This window comes from Lepisosteus platostomus, chromosome 4, assembly GCF_059453375.1.
Source record: "Lepisosteus platostomus isolate fLepPlt1 chromosome 4, fLepPlt1.hap1, whole genome shotgun sequence".
NCBI classification, from domain to species: domain Eukaryota; kingdom Metazoa; phylum Chordata; class Actinopteri; order Semionotiformes; family Lepisosteidae; genus Lepisosteus; species Lepisosteus platostomus.
The window spans coordinates 68627681-68643892 of NC_142614.1; the positions used below are offsets into that span (position 1 = coordinate 68627681).

General features: G+C 45.3%; 1 protein-coding gene across 6 annotated transcripts in view; it reads right to left on the reverse strand.

The window, feature by feature from the left end:
• Nucleotides 1-951: 951 nt before the first annotated feature.
• The window catches only part of atosb (atos homolog b), a 48985-nt gene continuing 33724 nt past the window's right edge, over nt 952-16212 (reverse strand). For all 6 annotated transcript variants that reach the window (XM_088630468.1, XM_088630470.1, XM_088630469.1 and 3 more), the window contains 9 exons: nt 12538-12719; nt 12182-12403; nt 10141-11514; nt 6924-6982; nt 6148-6247; nt 5665-5823; nt 4785-4853; nt 3897-4096; nt 952-3783 (listed from right to left, as the gene is read on the reverse strand). In XM_088630468.1, coding sequence (XP_088486594.1) covers nt 3630-3783; nt 3897-4096; nt 4785-4853; nt 5665-5823; nt 6148-6247; nt 6924-6982; nt 10141-11328 — 1929 coding nt within the window. In that variant the 5' untranslated portion in view covers nt 11329-11514; nt 12182-12403; nt 12538-12719 and the 3' untranslated portion in view covers nt 952-3629. The remainder of the gene's footprint in view (nt 3784-3896; nt 4097-4784; nt 4854-5664; nt 5824-6147; nt 6248-6923; nt 6983-10140; nt 11515-12181; nt 12404-12537; nt 12720-16212) is intronic.

Here is a 16212-nt window from a genome sequence, read left to right on the forward strand (position 1 = left end):
TTAAATGGATTTCAAGATGTTTTCCATGAATGCTGATATCCTGTGCTGACTCTAGACACTAATTTGAGAAGATATCTAGCTTGATTAAGTGGGTAGCCCTGGTGGCAGCTTCTCAGCATTCAGATTATGTTAATCAGTAAAAGGAAGGCAAGTTCCAAATTTAGAGTCTGTTTACAAGCACAACATGGATATGAACACATGGGGGCAGAACTCTTTAAAAATTGGAACTTAATACATGACTTCATATACTTTCTAATCTAAGAAGTTTTTCACAGCACTGACAGAAAAGACTACACGTGTTATTGTATTAAAATGGAAAAAAGATATTTCAAATAGCCATGATATTCCTTTTTGAAAACCTGACTGACTGCCACAGAAGAACATGTTTACTATGTACCAGTCTTTGAAAACAGTAGAAATACCCCTGCTTGGGAATTCGCTTCAAACACAAGGTCTATGCAGTATTCCTGCAGGACACCATCCATCAAGACAATGCGTGTATGCTTTTTGTGGGCCAAGTACTGTATAAGTCACTCAGTGTGGCATTTTTAGAGATTTCCTTGGCACTTTGGCACATTCATAGTAAGGCTGATTTGGACTTAATATTAAAAAGAGCAGTTTCAAATGAGTCACCTCTTTAGTTTCCAAAATATATGCAATATGTCAGGTTTAGTTTTTATGTGGTATAAAACAAGTAATGCTGTCAACTTTGTAAATCTGTCAGTAATCAGGCCTTAGGGAAAGTTTAAAGTGTTGCAGATGTGTTGCTTAGTCAGCTACCTGACATTTCGTAGATAATGCTGTTACAAAGCAGAACATTATCCAGTTAAAAGCAGCTAAATGGGGGGCCATTTTCAAATTTAGTTACCAGGGAAAGAGAATGCTAAAAATTACTGGAACAATGCAGAAGTTTTTTTTTTTTACTCCAAAAAGTCATGCAGTGTGTACACATGAAGCGAAAAATAAGCTTTTATTTAAGAATTTAGGTGCTTTTTAAATAAACTCTTTTTTTTATAATGGCAGCTCAAACTGCCAAACCCAGAACTCACAATGTTAACACACTAGCACCAAGTAGCAGTAGCAGTCCAGAGACTCACACTGGACACTTGTTCACCCACCTTACTTTAAATCTATAGATAATGGGAACTTAGGGAAAACCCTTAAGTAAAAAAAACACTTATACATAAACCATGAGGTCCTGGGATCTATATCAAAATGGTAGAGTAGACCTAACAAAACATCAAGGTCAGTATTAACATTTGGAACTAAACTCATGTCCTGTACCCAGTTCAGACACCTACACCAGAGGCTTCTATTTCTGTTTCATTAACAACAAATTGAAAATTCTTATTCAAGAAGTGATCGTGAACTGATTCTCTTCATTAAACTGGCACATGCTGCTTAATATTGCAGCCTGTGCCATACCTGTGACCTGCTTTACTGGAAATACCCCCCAACTCCACCCTGCTCTTCACAGCCCAGGACACTGCATGACCATCGTCCCCGGAGCACATAGCAGGCAGACAAAATCCACCTCTACAGTGGCTACCGCCATCGCACCCTCTGATGCGCCACGTATTGCTTTAAGACATCCTCAAATAAATTAAATACTACTTTGTTGAGTTCCTTTTTTTTTATCTGTTAACAGAATGAGTTCAACACAGTGTTCTTCAAACTGCCTCCCCCAGGGACAGAGCAGAAGTGTTTTTCCCCCCTTCCTCGAAACACACTGTGTGTCCAGTCACATCTGAAATGGTACCTGTAAGTCAATCCATAGCTTCACTGCACATTGACATAACAGCGAGGTGATGTTAATCCCCTGGTAACAGATATTTCAACATCTGTAGTTCTTGTGATGTGATGTTGCAGTTTAAGGCATTTCTCACAACTTGGTAAGACGTTCGATGTTGACATTAGACAGCTGCTCTCAGTCTTTACCTTTTTTTTCCTCAGAATTCACCAGTGTCTGAATCACCTCTTCATTCCAGAACGAAGGCTTGTCTTTGTTTGAAAGAATCGGCACCTTTTGCGAGATCTGTTTCACGAAAAACAGAGACCCTGTCTCTGTGGTGGAGACAGGGAAGCCAAAGGCTTGTATGAGCCTGCTACGGATTAGGGCTGACGTCTTTGAGGACAGACAATCCTGTTGTTCTCAGGCTGTGGAGTACAAGGGTTCCTTTGCCCACAGGGCTGTGCTGCAATTCATGCTTGCAGTGCTGTGTAGGTGGCAGTACTCATACTGGGGACCGCCCTGCTGGAAGATGGTTAAATACCTGTCCCAGGCAAGCTGATCATTCATTCTGTGAATGCTCTCATATGCCGATTTGTAAAATCTGAGAGAGTTGGCGTTTTGGCTTTTAGTCGAGGTCTGAGTGTCAGGACTTCATGGTGATCCAACTTTTCTTTCGTACTTCTAATCTGCTCAATATAAGGATGTCAGAAACCTTGACTAAAGGCTTCTTAATTGCAGCTGGCACTTGGTCATGTTTTCTTATAATATGTAAAACACCATTTAGCGGCTCCATTTTGAGTAGCAATGTGTTTTACTGTACAGGAGACTGAACCGTGTTATGCCATTGGGAGACTTTTATAGTCAGATGAGGGTCAATGCAGGTGGAGTAAAGAAATATATCCACTGCAGAGTGGGGAAAAAGTGGTTACTTGTAGCCTCATCTTTCATAAGAATGGAGGAAAGGTTGAAGGACCAGGCCCTCACCTTTCAGTTTGGTTGACTGCTTATTGCTTAATGGGGTTCTTTAGCCTTTTTGGAAGAGATTCATATATATATATATGTTTTACTTTTTCTTTTGTTGATCCTTTGGTTGAACACTCCTGGCAGATGTCCCTCTCTCTCCTTCTCCCTGACCTGCGCATGCACAGCTTGCCATCTGCTGAGATTGTCAGCTCCCGATCCTGAGAAGTGTCACGGTTGATGGCTCTTGTGTACGGACTTCACTGTATCCATCATTCAGCCACAGTATTCACCACAGATTCTTTTAACTTTGAGGTGGACCTTTTCTGTTCCTGGAAGAAACACCCAGTATTATGACAAAAATACCAATGATAATGGCGGACAAAAGGTGTTTTTTTTTCTCCTTCAAGAAGAAAATGTCACAAATGCAATTCAGCAGTGAAAGGCATTGGGAAGCTTCTCCATCTCCCTCTGCTGAACATGGCTGGGCTGTATCCAGGGAGACATCTTTTCCAAGCTTTTCGGCACACGTGCAACCAAATCCCAAAATGGGTAGGATTCTAAGACGATTCTAATTCGACTCAAGGAAGAGGGGGTTAGAGCTGTCGTTTGATTCAGTGCAGTTCCTGCGCTTTTCTCTTTCCTGAAGAGGGTCTGTATGTCTGAAGCGGCCCACCTGCTCCCTGTCCAATTGGTCTGCAGGAAGGGTGGGGGTGAAGACAGGATGAAGAGCAGGGCTCTAAAACTGTAAACCGCCCTAGCATAGAACTCAAAAGGTTTGTTACAAGGCATGCATGTTAACACTGAATTCAGAAACTGAATCGCAGTCTGAATCATTCTGCTCCTGTCCGTTGTGTTTTTATCTGTCGACTTTCAAGTTTTCATTTCGATTTGTTTCGTCAAAGTCCTTGTCCCCTGAAGGCAGCGAGACCACTTGTCAGACCCGGGGGGAGTACGTGGGGTTTCTTGGCACCTCGGTGAAAGATTTCAACTCGTAGGGGATCCCCGTGTCCACCTCAATGGATTTGCGGGAGAATAGCAGCCGGATATCGTCGTGCAAGTAGATTTTTCCAGACTTGGAGCTCTGGAATCTGTCAACAACAAAAAACATTTTAGTTCGCCAATACTTAAAAAAAAAAAGAGTGAAATAAAAAAAAACGAGAGAGGAGAAATCAAGTCGGGCTGCACGGCTGGCAGTGGAGACCTGAGGTGTATCAGGTAGCAAAGTATTCTCTTCCTGTCTGCGGCCCCAGCTTCAGACTGCTCGTCCTGTCCCTCTCCTTCTTCCACAGGTACCAGGAAGATACGGTGGCGCAGGAAGGTGATGTGGTTTACAGGCATGTCCCCGAAGTTATAGGTCACCAGGAACATCTTCACCACAGTCTTGTTGGGGTTGAATAAGGTCTGCGGGTGAGACGAGACAAAGAAACACTGTCAGTGCGGACAACCACCTGCTGTCGCTTGCCCTGTGTGAACGCGTATCGCTCATGACCGGGTACAGTAACATGACTGGTAATTTCCGAGATGATTCAGGTGAGAAGAGCCAGCAAGGGCAGAGTAGCAAAGGGAACACTGCCAAGACTTGCCTCAACAGATCTGGCAGGCTCACATGATCAAGAAAAAGACTACCAGAAGGATAATAGTACTGGTGGAAATTAAAATTGGATGGTTTTAAACAAGTACTCCAGATTATATGTAAGTAAATGTTAACATGTAAAAGATGCATAATATCATTGTTTCTCTGCCATTCTTATTTTGCATCTTACTTGTGCATCTGCACAGATTTGTATGGAAGCAGAAACCTTGTAATGCCATAAACTTCTGAATTATGCAATTATTGTGGATTGTGGAAGATTACAATAGAACTTTGCGTCTTCAAAGCAAGGCCAATTACCCTCACCACTGTTTGTTTTTTTACATAAGCAATTCTATGCTGAACTTGTCAAGTTTTTTTTTATCCAAGTCAATTTCCCTTGAACCCAGTTGGACTGGAAAAGTGTAGGAAACTGAAAACGTCGTGCTGTGCTCTGAGGCAAGGAAAAATATATAACAGAAAGGAAAGGAAAGAAAAAAACTGTGTTCCCTGACTCACCACTTGGATGGTCCCTGCTTTGGGAACGCTGTATCCTTTCTTTCCCAGAGGCTCCAGGTGGATCACACCCTAAACGATAATCACAGATCTACAGCCACTGCACACAGCCAACACCCGCGAGCTCACACTCTCGCACCGAGGACCCTGCTGGAGCACACCGATACCGACCTCAGGGGCTCTCCCCACAGCTGACCTGACTACCATCAAGACTGGACCGTTCGAAAGGAGTAAGCGAAAAGGTGTCTTGATGACAGTGCTCCGAAACGCAAGCAGCTTTTTTGGCCTTTAATCCAAACATTCACGTTCATTTCACAAGTGAATGTGTAACCCACAGTCCAAAACGTCGTGTACCCCATGACAATTTTGGTCTGGAGTATAAAACAACTCCAGACAGGAAACTGTATATCATATAATAACAAGGGTGTGTCAACAAGAGTCAGTTTTCTTCCGACTAAAGCACCCCATTTGCCCATTAGCCCATGAAAACAGAACTAGCTATTTCATTATTAGGAAACTATATTATTAACAGGAAAGTCCAAGACCGGAAAGCGTGGCAAGAGATGGCCTATAGAATCGCCGAGACTCGGATCCGACTGACCGGATAACATCATCATCATCATATTATTAACAATATTATTAAAACTTAAGCCTAACTATTTCACTAACTTGGCTTAGGTCTAATTGAATTTAACGAGGGAAAACATAAATAATAAGAACTGAATGTGATTCTCTGGTATGGTAAAGCAATTTTACTTTGTCATAGTGGAGAGGGAGAGAGAATGGGCAGGTCTACTTTTCATACCATCTTTTCACATGATCTGTTTGCAACAAATCCTTGTCATCATATCCAGCAGCAGCAGTAGGCAGACTGCCATCTTACCAGGAAAGGGGAGGGGGCGCTGTGCTCAGACGTGTCATAGTAGGTGACCTCCACAGGCAGGGTGGCGTGCTGTGGGCAGTAAGAACCGCTGGCTCCGATCTCGGCCGTGAAGCCCTCGATGCGTCCCGACGGAGCAAAACGGCCTTTCAAGATGGACTCCTAGAAGCACAGGAACGCCCGCCGTCGGTCACTAGTCTGACAGAACTCATCGGTCTCTCATCAGTCGTTCAGCTCTGCATCCTGAATGCGACCTAGCAACGAGGAGGGTGGTTCACTCTCCCCCCAGTGATCTTTATTAGACTAGTTTCCACGAGACCTTATGTAAAGAAATGCGTTCCACACTGATATTTTGGTCTTCCCACTCCTGCACCTTAATTTCCCCACGTCCGAATGCACTACTTCACCCCGTGGGCCTCGGTTTTAAGAGCTGTACGTATATTTCTATGCGGGAGCGTCGGCCTCAGCAGCCGTGTTCCGAAGTACCTCGAAGTTGCCCAGCAGGGAGCGGCTGATGGAGGCAGAGGGCCAGCAGGAACGGACCGCGCGGTTCGCTTCTCCTCGCCTGGAGCTGCGGAGCTGCCTCCTGCACAGACACACAGAGCCGCGGCCGCTGAGAAACACGGGCACACCGACGCACCGGCCTGGCTGCCCTGTGGGCGCTGCCCCCCGCTCTGAAAATTACACCTGAGCTAGCCACTACGGACGTGGTGCAACACGTGCCGACATTCAGCCAGAAACTGGAAGGAGAAGTTGCAGGCGTGAAAAAAAAAGGCATTATGATCGGAGATCGTCACCCAGTTTCCATGACAACAATATGCACAAAGAGGTAGGTCTTCAGAGTGTACAGGAAGGGTGAAAGCCAATTTAACACCACTGGGATGAATTTTTTCTGCTATCACAGTTTTTGGGTATCGACTACCACACTATCTCACGCTTCTTAAATTCAAGGATGCGATTAACATCCATCAAGCCATGTCTGAGAGTCTTCTGCAGTCCTTACACCTTCAACAGGATGCGTCCTTTCGGCGGTTAGGCAGCATACAAGCTGGATCAGGGTATTTCACACAAGCTTCTTGAAATAATTTATATTAATAATTTTCAGGCCCACTGCTTTTATGTTTAGGAAGTTCAGACTCCAAATAAAAACAAGCCTCAAGACTAAAATAAACAGAATTGATGGGTAGTTTATCCAAAGCAACTGCACTTGCTTTTTCTGTATTGAGGTAGAAGATCACTTCTTAATATGAACCAATACTCACGATTTTGGCCGAAGCGCACTTTTCAGTCTCCTGTTCACACTAGTGCAATCCGAAGAGCTCTGCAAGGGAAAAGAGACAGACTGAGAACTTGGGCCACTTTCACAACAGGCAGTCTAACAGGCCTGCTCAGAATTACCTCCTGGGCGAACAATACCACTGACTGTTAGTGCACTGTGGCAGGTAAGTCTTCCAGACTGCTGTTTGTTCAGTGGGAAACTCATGCTGTATTAATTAAATTTAATCGCCAACAAATTAATTCACCATTTCTTCTGAGAGTCCTTAGAAAGCACAGTTAAAGATAAAAAGGAAAACACTATTTAAGGTAATAATTCATTAAGAAGAGTAGTGCTGTAGAAGACTTAATCATTGCTCTTTATGAAAATGACTGAAAACAGATTATTTGTTATGTGTGCTGGGAGATCCCCAATTTATCAACTTGATGGATTTAACTCACAACATTCAGTCTCAAATTATGTATTGAGGCAAAAAAAAAATCTTTGGTTCTTCCCAAGTTCTGAAATGAATTAATAACAGTGCTTTATATACTGAGGAGTCTACTACTAAGTATAAGCTGCATGTTCTTTCAGAGCAATATTAAAAACAAATAAACAAAAAATGCATTTAAGGCTTTTCATTACCTGCAACTTGGCTGAACAAATTCTGTGCTTACATTTGGCATGCTTACATTTATCATCAGCGTCTACACTGATGTACTTAGCATTTGGATTTTTTGTAGCAATTACTGCTTCTTGTATGAAACAAAAACGGCAGGAAAAAAAAACTAAAACCAGAACAGTACAATTCGAAAAACTATGCATTTACAAAACTTGTTTTTATTAAAGCAGCTGGCACAAATAACTGAAACTGTATAAAGTCCTATCTAAGAAGTATGTATTTTCCCTCAACCGATAGCTGCGGTTCCCACAGTAGTACTGTACTTACATGTAAAAACAGTCTATGTCCCAGGTCATAGGCATCACTCAAGGCCAGACTGCTCATTATACCCTCAGCCAGGCCCGCCTCATAGTTTGGCCACCATTCTTTTTTCACACCGCCTGCTCACTGGCCACTAAGCTCTGTCAAAGTCAGCAGAAGACCAGCTCTCCCTTCACTCCCCTGACACATTAGCAGAGCAAATTTTAAGCTATTAAAGCTCTTCTCCAGAAAAAGGAACATGGCATTTATCTACATCCCCCCACCCTCTTTTTTTTGGGGGAATACAATATGATATATTTCAACCTAGAATCCAGAAAGGGCTGCACTTTGTATAGGAATGCTGTAGGCTTTGGAACAAAGCCCCCGTCAATGGGCTTTATTCTGGGTTCACGCTGCACGTTCTAGGATGAAAGAAAAGCAGCCCTCATCTGCCTCGTGAAATGGTACTGCGTGTACTGCAGTCTTTAGAGGCTGCCTTGAAAAGGAAAGAAAAATCTGGGTGCAGCCAAACATTCTGGAAAGAAACAAAATATCAGTGTGGACAACAGGAGTTCTAGAGACATAATGCTCAGTGTTCTCCTGAAGGGTAACTGAAAAGAACAGAGCCGAAAAGAAAACCGTGACAAAAGGTCACCTGTAGTACCCATGGTGTACCCACTTCACCATACTTTACAAATGACAAAGATCAGATTTGATTCATTTTATGGACATGCATTGTGTAACTAATATTACACAGCATCACCTAAGGAAATATTACTGAATTTAAACTTCTCAAGCCCACCCTTTATTATATAACCCCATGTCTATATTCTGGGTTTCAGAGCCTGCCATGTAGCATGATACTGCAAGGAGCAGCGTGCACTGCTAAAGTCCTTCAATGATACACCTTCAAATCACCTTTGAGGGTCCTTTCAAACTCTGCATCCTATTAGCTCAATCTCTCTATTCTCTCCTACAGAAAATCCACAATATTAGAATTGCTGGAGTGCAGTCTTTGTGTGGGCTAGATGTCTTTTTATGTCTTTTTTTTTTTACTTCCTAGGGTCGATGCGGTGGCTCTGTGGCTAAGGATCTGCGCCTGTGCCCGGAAGGTTGCCAGTTCGTATCCCGCGGCCGGCAGAGGAATCCTACTCCGTTGACCCCCTGAGCAAGGTCCTTAACCCCAGCTGCTCCAGGGGCACCTTATAAATGGCTGACCTGCGCTCTGACCCCAAGCTTCTCTCTGTCTGTGTGTTTCATGGAGAGCAAGTTGGGGTATGTGGAAAAAGACAAATTCCTAATACAAGAAATTGTGTATGGCCAATAAAGTGATCTTATCTTATCTTACTCTTACTTTTTTATCAGTCTTGTGTCAGCCCCTGACCCTTGCAATTCAACCAATGTGATCTGGTAAAATAAAGAATTCAAAAATACACAAACTGCAGAGAGTTGAGCTGTAGTAGTCCTAAATTAAGGTCTTGCAAAAATGTGTTCTCAATGACCTTGATTGCAGACAAGAGAGAATTCTCTCAATTTACAATTTACAATTTCAATTACAATTTCAGTTGTATTTTTCAGTTACAATTTCAGTTACAATTTCACAGCACTGAGTGACTGGAGAGATTTAAACTACATTTAAAAAAAATGGCCCTTGATAATATTAGAAATGCCAAATATATAAATACAATAAGAGGCACAGGGGTTCATAATAATTGCTTACACTTAAATAGCATTTGTTCTGGACACTCCACTCAAAGTGCTTTAAAGGAATGGGGATCCCCTCCACCACCACCACCAAAGTGCAGCCCCACCTGGATGATGCGACGGCAGCCATAGTGCGTCAGAACGCTCACCACACCTCAGCTACCAGTGGGGAGGAGAGCAGAGTAATAAAGCCAATTCATAGAGGGGGATTATTAGGAGGTCATGACTGATAAAGGACAATGGGAAACTTGGCCACAGAGAGTCAGGACCTCGGTTTTACATCTCATCTGAAGGACAGTGCCTTTTTACAGTACAGTGTCCCCATCGCTATACCGGGGCATTAGGACCCACATAGACTGCAGGATGAGCGCCCCCTCCTGGCCCCACTAACACCTCTTCCAGCAGCAACCTTAGTTTTTTCCCAGGAGGTCTCCCATCCAGGTACTGACCAGGCTCACACCTGCTTAGCTTCAGTGGGGCTGCCAGTTGTGAGTTGCAGGGTGATATGGCTGTTGACTGTAATTAGTAAGAGCCTCGACTGAACAGTTCAGTTCTTTTCAACAGGGCCAGCACTGGGCAGCTGCCCAGGTTCTCTCACCTTGGGCCGATCCCGGGCTGACGGCAGCAAGTGGTTCCAGAAGGGGGCGGCCTTGGCGTCCGTGCTCCGGCAGGACACGGTGACCCCGTGGGGCAGAGAGAGGCGGCTCCTCTTGGAGGTGGAGGGACCCTCGTCCTCGGAGCAGGACTCGCCCGTGTCGCTGGGAGCCAGCAGCTTCCTCTTGGCGGGGCAGCTGCTGGGGCCGGGGGAGGAGGAGGAGGAAGGGCCTGGCCGTCTGGAGCTGCAGGGCGTCTTCTCCGCCGAGGCCAGGCCGTTGGTGGAGTGTCCTTGCTCTGGGGGCAACAGCTCAACACTCACCTCTGAGCCTACATCTCTGCCCGGAGACACCGCCGTGGAAGCAGGGACCTGTGTCCAGTCTCTGCGATCACCATTGCTGAACGCCTGCTCCTCCAGCAAGGCTCCGTTGGCTTGTGCCACTGAGTTCCCACTCTTCCGCTGGGCGGGAACGCCATCTCCTGGCTCTCCTGCTGGGTCTAGCTCGCTTGTTGGCAGGCTGGCCGAGGCAGAAGCATCACACAGCCGTGCAGGGTCTTGAGTTCGGCCGGCAGACGAGTACGGGTTTTGGGGGAAGATCGAGTCCTCCCTGCTCTGGAGCAGCCGGTCCTGGTTGTGCTCTGAAAGGCGTCTGGCCATCGGGCTGGCGAGAGGCACGGGGAGAAAGCGCCTCCCCGCCGCCGGGCCCGACTCTCTGCCCGAGGCGCAGTCCTTGTGCTCGATCACACATGTGGCGGTGTGGGAGAAGTGCTGGCCCGAGCCGCACACCACTGCGTTTTCGTCTTGCAGCGACTCCAGGGGGGGCCCTAGCTCGGACTCTTGGCCGGGCAGGTCTGGGATGCCGGGGGAGTCAGGCCAGGTGTCCGCACCGTGCCCAGGCAAAAGCAATCGCTTGGGATCGGAGTATGGATCTGCCAGGCCCCTCTTTACAGCCTGCTTCTCAGCTTTCTGTTGGCCTCCGGTGTCGGAGAACCCCCCCAGCTGGGAGAAGATGGACAGCTGGTACACCTTTTGCAGTTTGATCTCGTTCTCCCCAAACGGGCGGAGAAGTCCTTGACCTGACCCCGAGTCCAGGCCTCCCCTCTGGGCATTCGGGAGGGGTAGGTCCCCCTCCTGGGCAGCCACCTCCACCGGAGCCTCCTTCCGTGCAATTTCCACGTGGATGTGTCTCATCGTTCCTTCAGTTTGATTGTGTCGTTCGTTTGTTTTATGTGCACCAGATCAAGTAAGAAATAGTATACGATAATCAAGTATTTAATGTGCAAAATGATTCAGGACTACTACTCCATTCCAGGAGTCAGCAGCGAGTCACTTCTCACAGTGGAGATACTTTGTTATGGGAGCATAGCAGCACAGTACCTGCAAAAGAGCAAAAAACGAATCTACACCGTGTGATCAGGAAGACAAGTTACACTCCTAAGTTATGTAATATTACATGAACCCTTGTGAAAATTAACCCTTCGGTCCATATAACCACCACCTTATCCTTGATTTAAATTTGTGTTTTTCTTTATAATGGCCCAGAATACCTAATAGTACTTGTTCTGTAGGTGTCCTTCATTCAGTTAATACATAAATCTTGAACAAATTAATATTACTGCCTGTATAGTACTGCACAAGCCTTTATCTGTGTCCAGTCGTATGATATGTCACAGCTTTGGTTATTTTATCTTTGGTAATATCCGTTAACATTTCTGTATTTTCTGGTTTGCTAAACATTAATGTTACTACAGTATTTCTTGAAATTAATCCAGTATAGGCGAGTCTTCTTTTCGCCTCATCTGCCTGGTTTGTACTGCTAGCTGTAACGCCGACTGAGTTCTTGCACTCTTAGTGCGTGGCTACGTAATACTGTAAATGCAAGAAATTCAAATGCGTAAACTGCTGTAATAAACTAATGAAACACCCTAATATGACTTGTTCTTGTTTAAAGCCAGTACAATAAGATATTGCTGGTTGATCTGAGGGCCCTGTGGATGTTATCGTAGGCTCCTCAGGGCGAAGTGTCGTCACTTTGTTCTCATACCGCTCCTCCTGTGCTCCCCTCCTTGCCTAGTTCGGTCTCTGCTGTGCCTCCTGCCACCTGGGACCGCCGTTCTGCCCCCTGCCACTACCCTCGGAGCCCGTCCATCCCCACAGCTGCCAGCGCGTCCTGGCTGAGCCAACAACACCATCCCAGGACAGGCTGGCGCAGGGCGGGGGGGGTGGGGGGGGCCAGCAGGATCAGCACAGCACCGGGACACACTCCCTGGAAGACAGAGCGGAGCACAGAGGGATCAGGACCGGCAGGACTGCAAGACTGACTGGAGGAGCAGGAGAACACGGCTACAGTCGCTGTACCAGTAGTGTAGAGATCCGCAGCCGGTAATCAAGCTCACGTACCGTGGGGTGGGCATCACTGAGGTCTGGGGGTGGTATAAAGGACAGGTAAGAAGCAGGCAGCTGGCACCCACATCCACTCCCTCCCCCTCAGAGTCAGCAGTGTCCTTCCAGATGCCTGGGCATGAGGCCGGTAGGCACCGTGTTCTGGCCTCATAATTAGGCACTCATTCCAGTGGAAACACCTAGGATCAAAACAACAAACAGGAGTGAAAACAGGCATGGGGATGGAAGTTTCTCGGCAGACTTTTTTTTTTTTAAATAAGAAAACCCCCAAGAAGTGCCGTAGCAGAGAACACACGGGGTGTGACAAAGTTGAACAGCAATTCTGAAATGACTTGATTAACAGTTGGGTTAAAACCGTCAGGCAGCCTCCTTGTTCCTTATAACTACTTCGCACTGAGCCTTCGTGTATTCTCTGGAACCCTGCTTCTCTGCGTCTGCATTTGAGCTTTAGCCATTTGGTCACACTGCCTACCAATCCTACCTTCTAAACCTTCCTACTGTATGCTCCACTGCCTCGGCTTCATCCCCGAGGAAACATCCTCACCCTTTCCCTCTTCGTCAAAACACACACAAAGTCTGCGTGACGAACCTGACTAAAACCACGTGCCTTCAGGTATCTCATTTCTAAACGTTAAGGCCACACTCGCTTCCAGTTCTCAGCGCCCCACTCTGGCTCTGCTCTGTTTCCGTCCTCCATTAATTCAGTCCGCAAAGGTTGTTGCGTGCCTTGGGCTCCTCGGTCTCCAGACAGCACGCCTGCCTCATGTGGCAGTTACTCTCTCTGGTTGGACAGGGACCAGGGGAGGGGGGGGTAGAGTCAGCCCCCGCGACAACAGGCCTTTTGTGTTCTTCCAACTCAGAAACAAGACATGGTCTGCCTGCCAAAACGAGGACAGGTCGACTTCCACAATAGTAACCCATCCACCTGCAGTCTTCTCCCCAGTCCTGGAGCCCGGATCCCCTTAACTGGCATGAAAACACCTGGAATTATCTTTCCACGGCGAGTTGTGAGGCAACATCCTGGAATTTGATCCGAGAGGGTTTCATCGAGTCTCTTAAACTGACTTCTTGCTGCTACATTTCTGAGATAAGAGCCTGTGTCAGGATGCTAAAGACCCCAACAGAAAGACATACCGGCTTTCCACTACATATTAGTCTCCATCATGGAATAATAAAGGGTCTCCTTTTTGTCCCTGTGTTTTCCTCCATGTTTTATACCAAGTGTGTGAAGAGGCCATGTACAAATTTGCTGTGGCGGGTGTGAGCAAGGAGAGAGAAGTCACAATTGCAATGAAAAAGGAGATCGAAATCCAACACTACAGCCGAAAACACAAGAAAAGAAAAGAATGATTAATCAATGCAAAATGTGAATATTTAACCAAAGTTTGTATATCCAAGTTTGTATTTACAAGAGCTGTGATAATATCACCAGCGCTCCTTTCTAGTAGGATAAAGAAAAAACAAACAAACAAAAGCACAGATAGGGTGGATTCCACTATGCAGAAAATCAGCAGTTCAGCAAAAACCCTGGCTTTGAAATTCAGTTTGAGAAACCAATTTCACCGTCTCCATACAGCAGATTACAGCAATTGCCTGCTATCCATCACAGTCAAGTATAGCATCCTTAAATAGGAATTTAAGAGGCACAAATTCATTTGCGCTCAAGGGCATCCATGTGTGGTTAAGCCAAAAGATGTACCAAATGAAACGGGAAAATACAGAAGTTCACAGCATAATGAGCTATACTGCGTTAAGCTGCATCCTGTTTCTTCCTTATGAGAAAACAACAAGTTGTGATGCATCACATAAATCTTTTAGCGTTCTAGTTTAAGAGTTAAAGTAAGCTTGCATGTTTCTTTTTGATTTTGCAATTTTCTGTTTTTTTCTCCCCTTTTACAAGAAAAAATGCTGGTAAACTAAATGCAATGTAGATATTATATGAATTTGTAACAATATTTCTTTGAGCACATGATTATTTTTTTTGCTTTATTTACCATAAAACTAGGACACAATTTCTACTGCACTCCAGTCTCTTAATATGACACACACAGTAAAAACCCTCTGCCACAATAGTTCACATGATTTAACTAGTATATTTAAGTTAGACCAAAGCTTGTTAAGGAGGATATTGTCCTTAAGATCACGGAAAAAGGAATCTAAATACTAATTTAGATTTCTAAATTAGTATGCTATTGTCTAGGTGAAATAAATGTACATTGACGTCTGAAAGCATCTAATTGGATTGAAAAGGTTGTAATGAAAGTGACAGACTGAAGCCAATGCTGTTTCTATTACTGTATGTGCACTGCACAGTGTTTTCAAATGACAGCTACAGGGAAAGTGCAAGAAATTCTGCATGGTACTGCAGTTCTGTCAATGTGCTCCAGGCATGTTAACAATTGCAAATGCTGTTAGCAACAGCAGTTTATTGATGTTATGACTAACGAGCACAATTCAGAAAATTTGCCTACAAGTCAGCAAGGGCATGTCTTCATGTTAAAGAAAAACCATGCATCTTCCTTTATGGATATGCACGCTGTCATAATACATTCACAGCTGTCAAATAAAACGGATTGGAAAGAATGTGTTTGTGTCTTTGTGTGCGTGAATATAGGCATGCACACACAGAGGGTTCTGATTCACAGTGCCCCCCAGACTACACCCCTCTGATTTAATTGCAGATGAAGACTCCTAATCATGCACAAAGCACATCTTCCCAGAGGAATACTCAGGGATCACAGCATCAAAAAGCTCTGTCTTTAGAGAGAAGAAGGGTGAACGTGGACTCCCTCCCCCTAATAGTGATGATTTTCTAATAGCAGCCCTATACACAGAACCCACCTGAGCAGAGGGCTCTAGTTGTCAGGGCTGCCAGACACAGGCGGCTGCACACTGGCAGTGTCTGTGAGGACAGGGGCCTGTTTCTCTCTGCTCTCTCTGCACTACAGACACGGATCCTCCACCACAGATCTGGTCCTTGCCCACAGCTACAGCTGGGAGCAGACTGAGTGGCTCTGACATGCCTAGCCAGCACCAGTAGCCCCTTTTGAGTGAGTGGTGGGGTGAGGAAGGACCCATGGGGGTTGAACTTCAAGACTAGGATATAGGATATTTTTAGCCACAGCTGGGAGACTTGCAAGGCGGCTGGCTGAGAGGTACAAGAGGATACACACCGATTTACTTTTCAATAAGACTGAGCGATTATTTTAAGATGAGACATCCCCCTTCAATACTCAAATTAGCAATCACTGCCTCTTTCCTAGATCCCAACTTAAGCTCTTCTCCCAGAGTAATGAATTTTAACATTATTGCCTTTATTACAGCTCTGACTACTGTAAACCACATACCTCTCTGTTCCTTTGAAAGGAGTGTCAGGACGTCTCTTTTACCAGTTGGCAAAAAGAAATGTGCAGCCGTATCGTAAACGCGCCGGTGAACTGCGGGAACTGAAATTCGAGCTCTGGAATTAGTGATCAGCGCTGCCTGTAAACTGTGCCCGACAGACTGAGAAGGCAAAACACTCAGCAGTGGTGATGTGAAGTGAAAAGCAGCTCACTTTGTGGTGTATTTATAGTGGAGTTTAAGGGTTTTTAACTGGGGAAACTACAGGCCAAAGGGATGTCATGTGACCAAAAATAAACACCTAAATCACCATCTAATTTACTCAGGCAC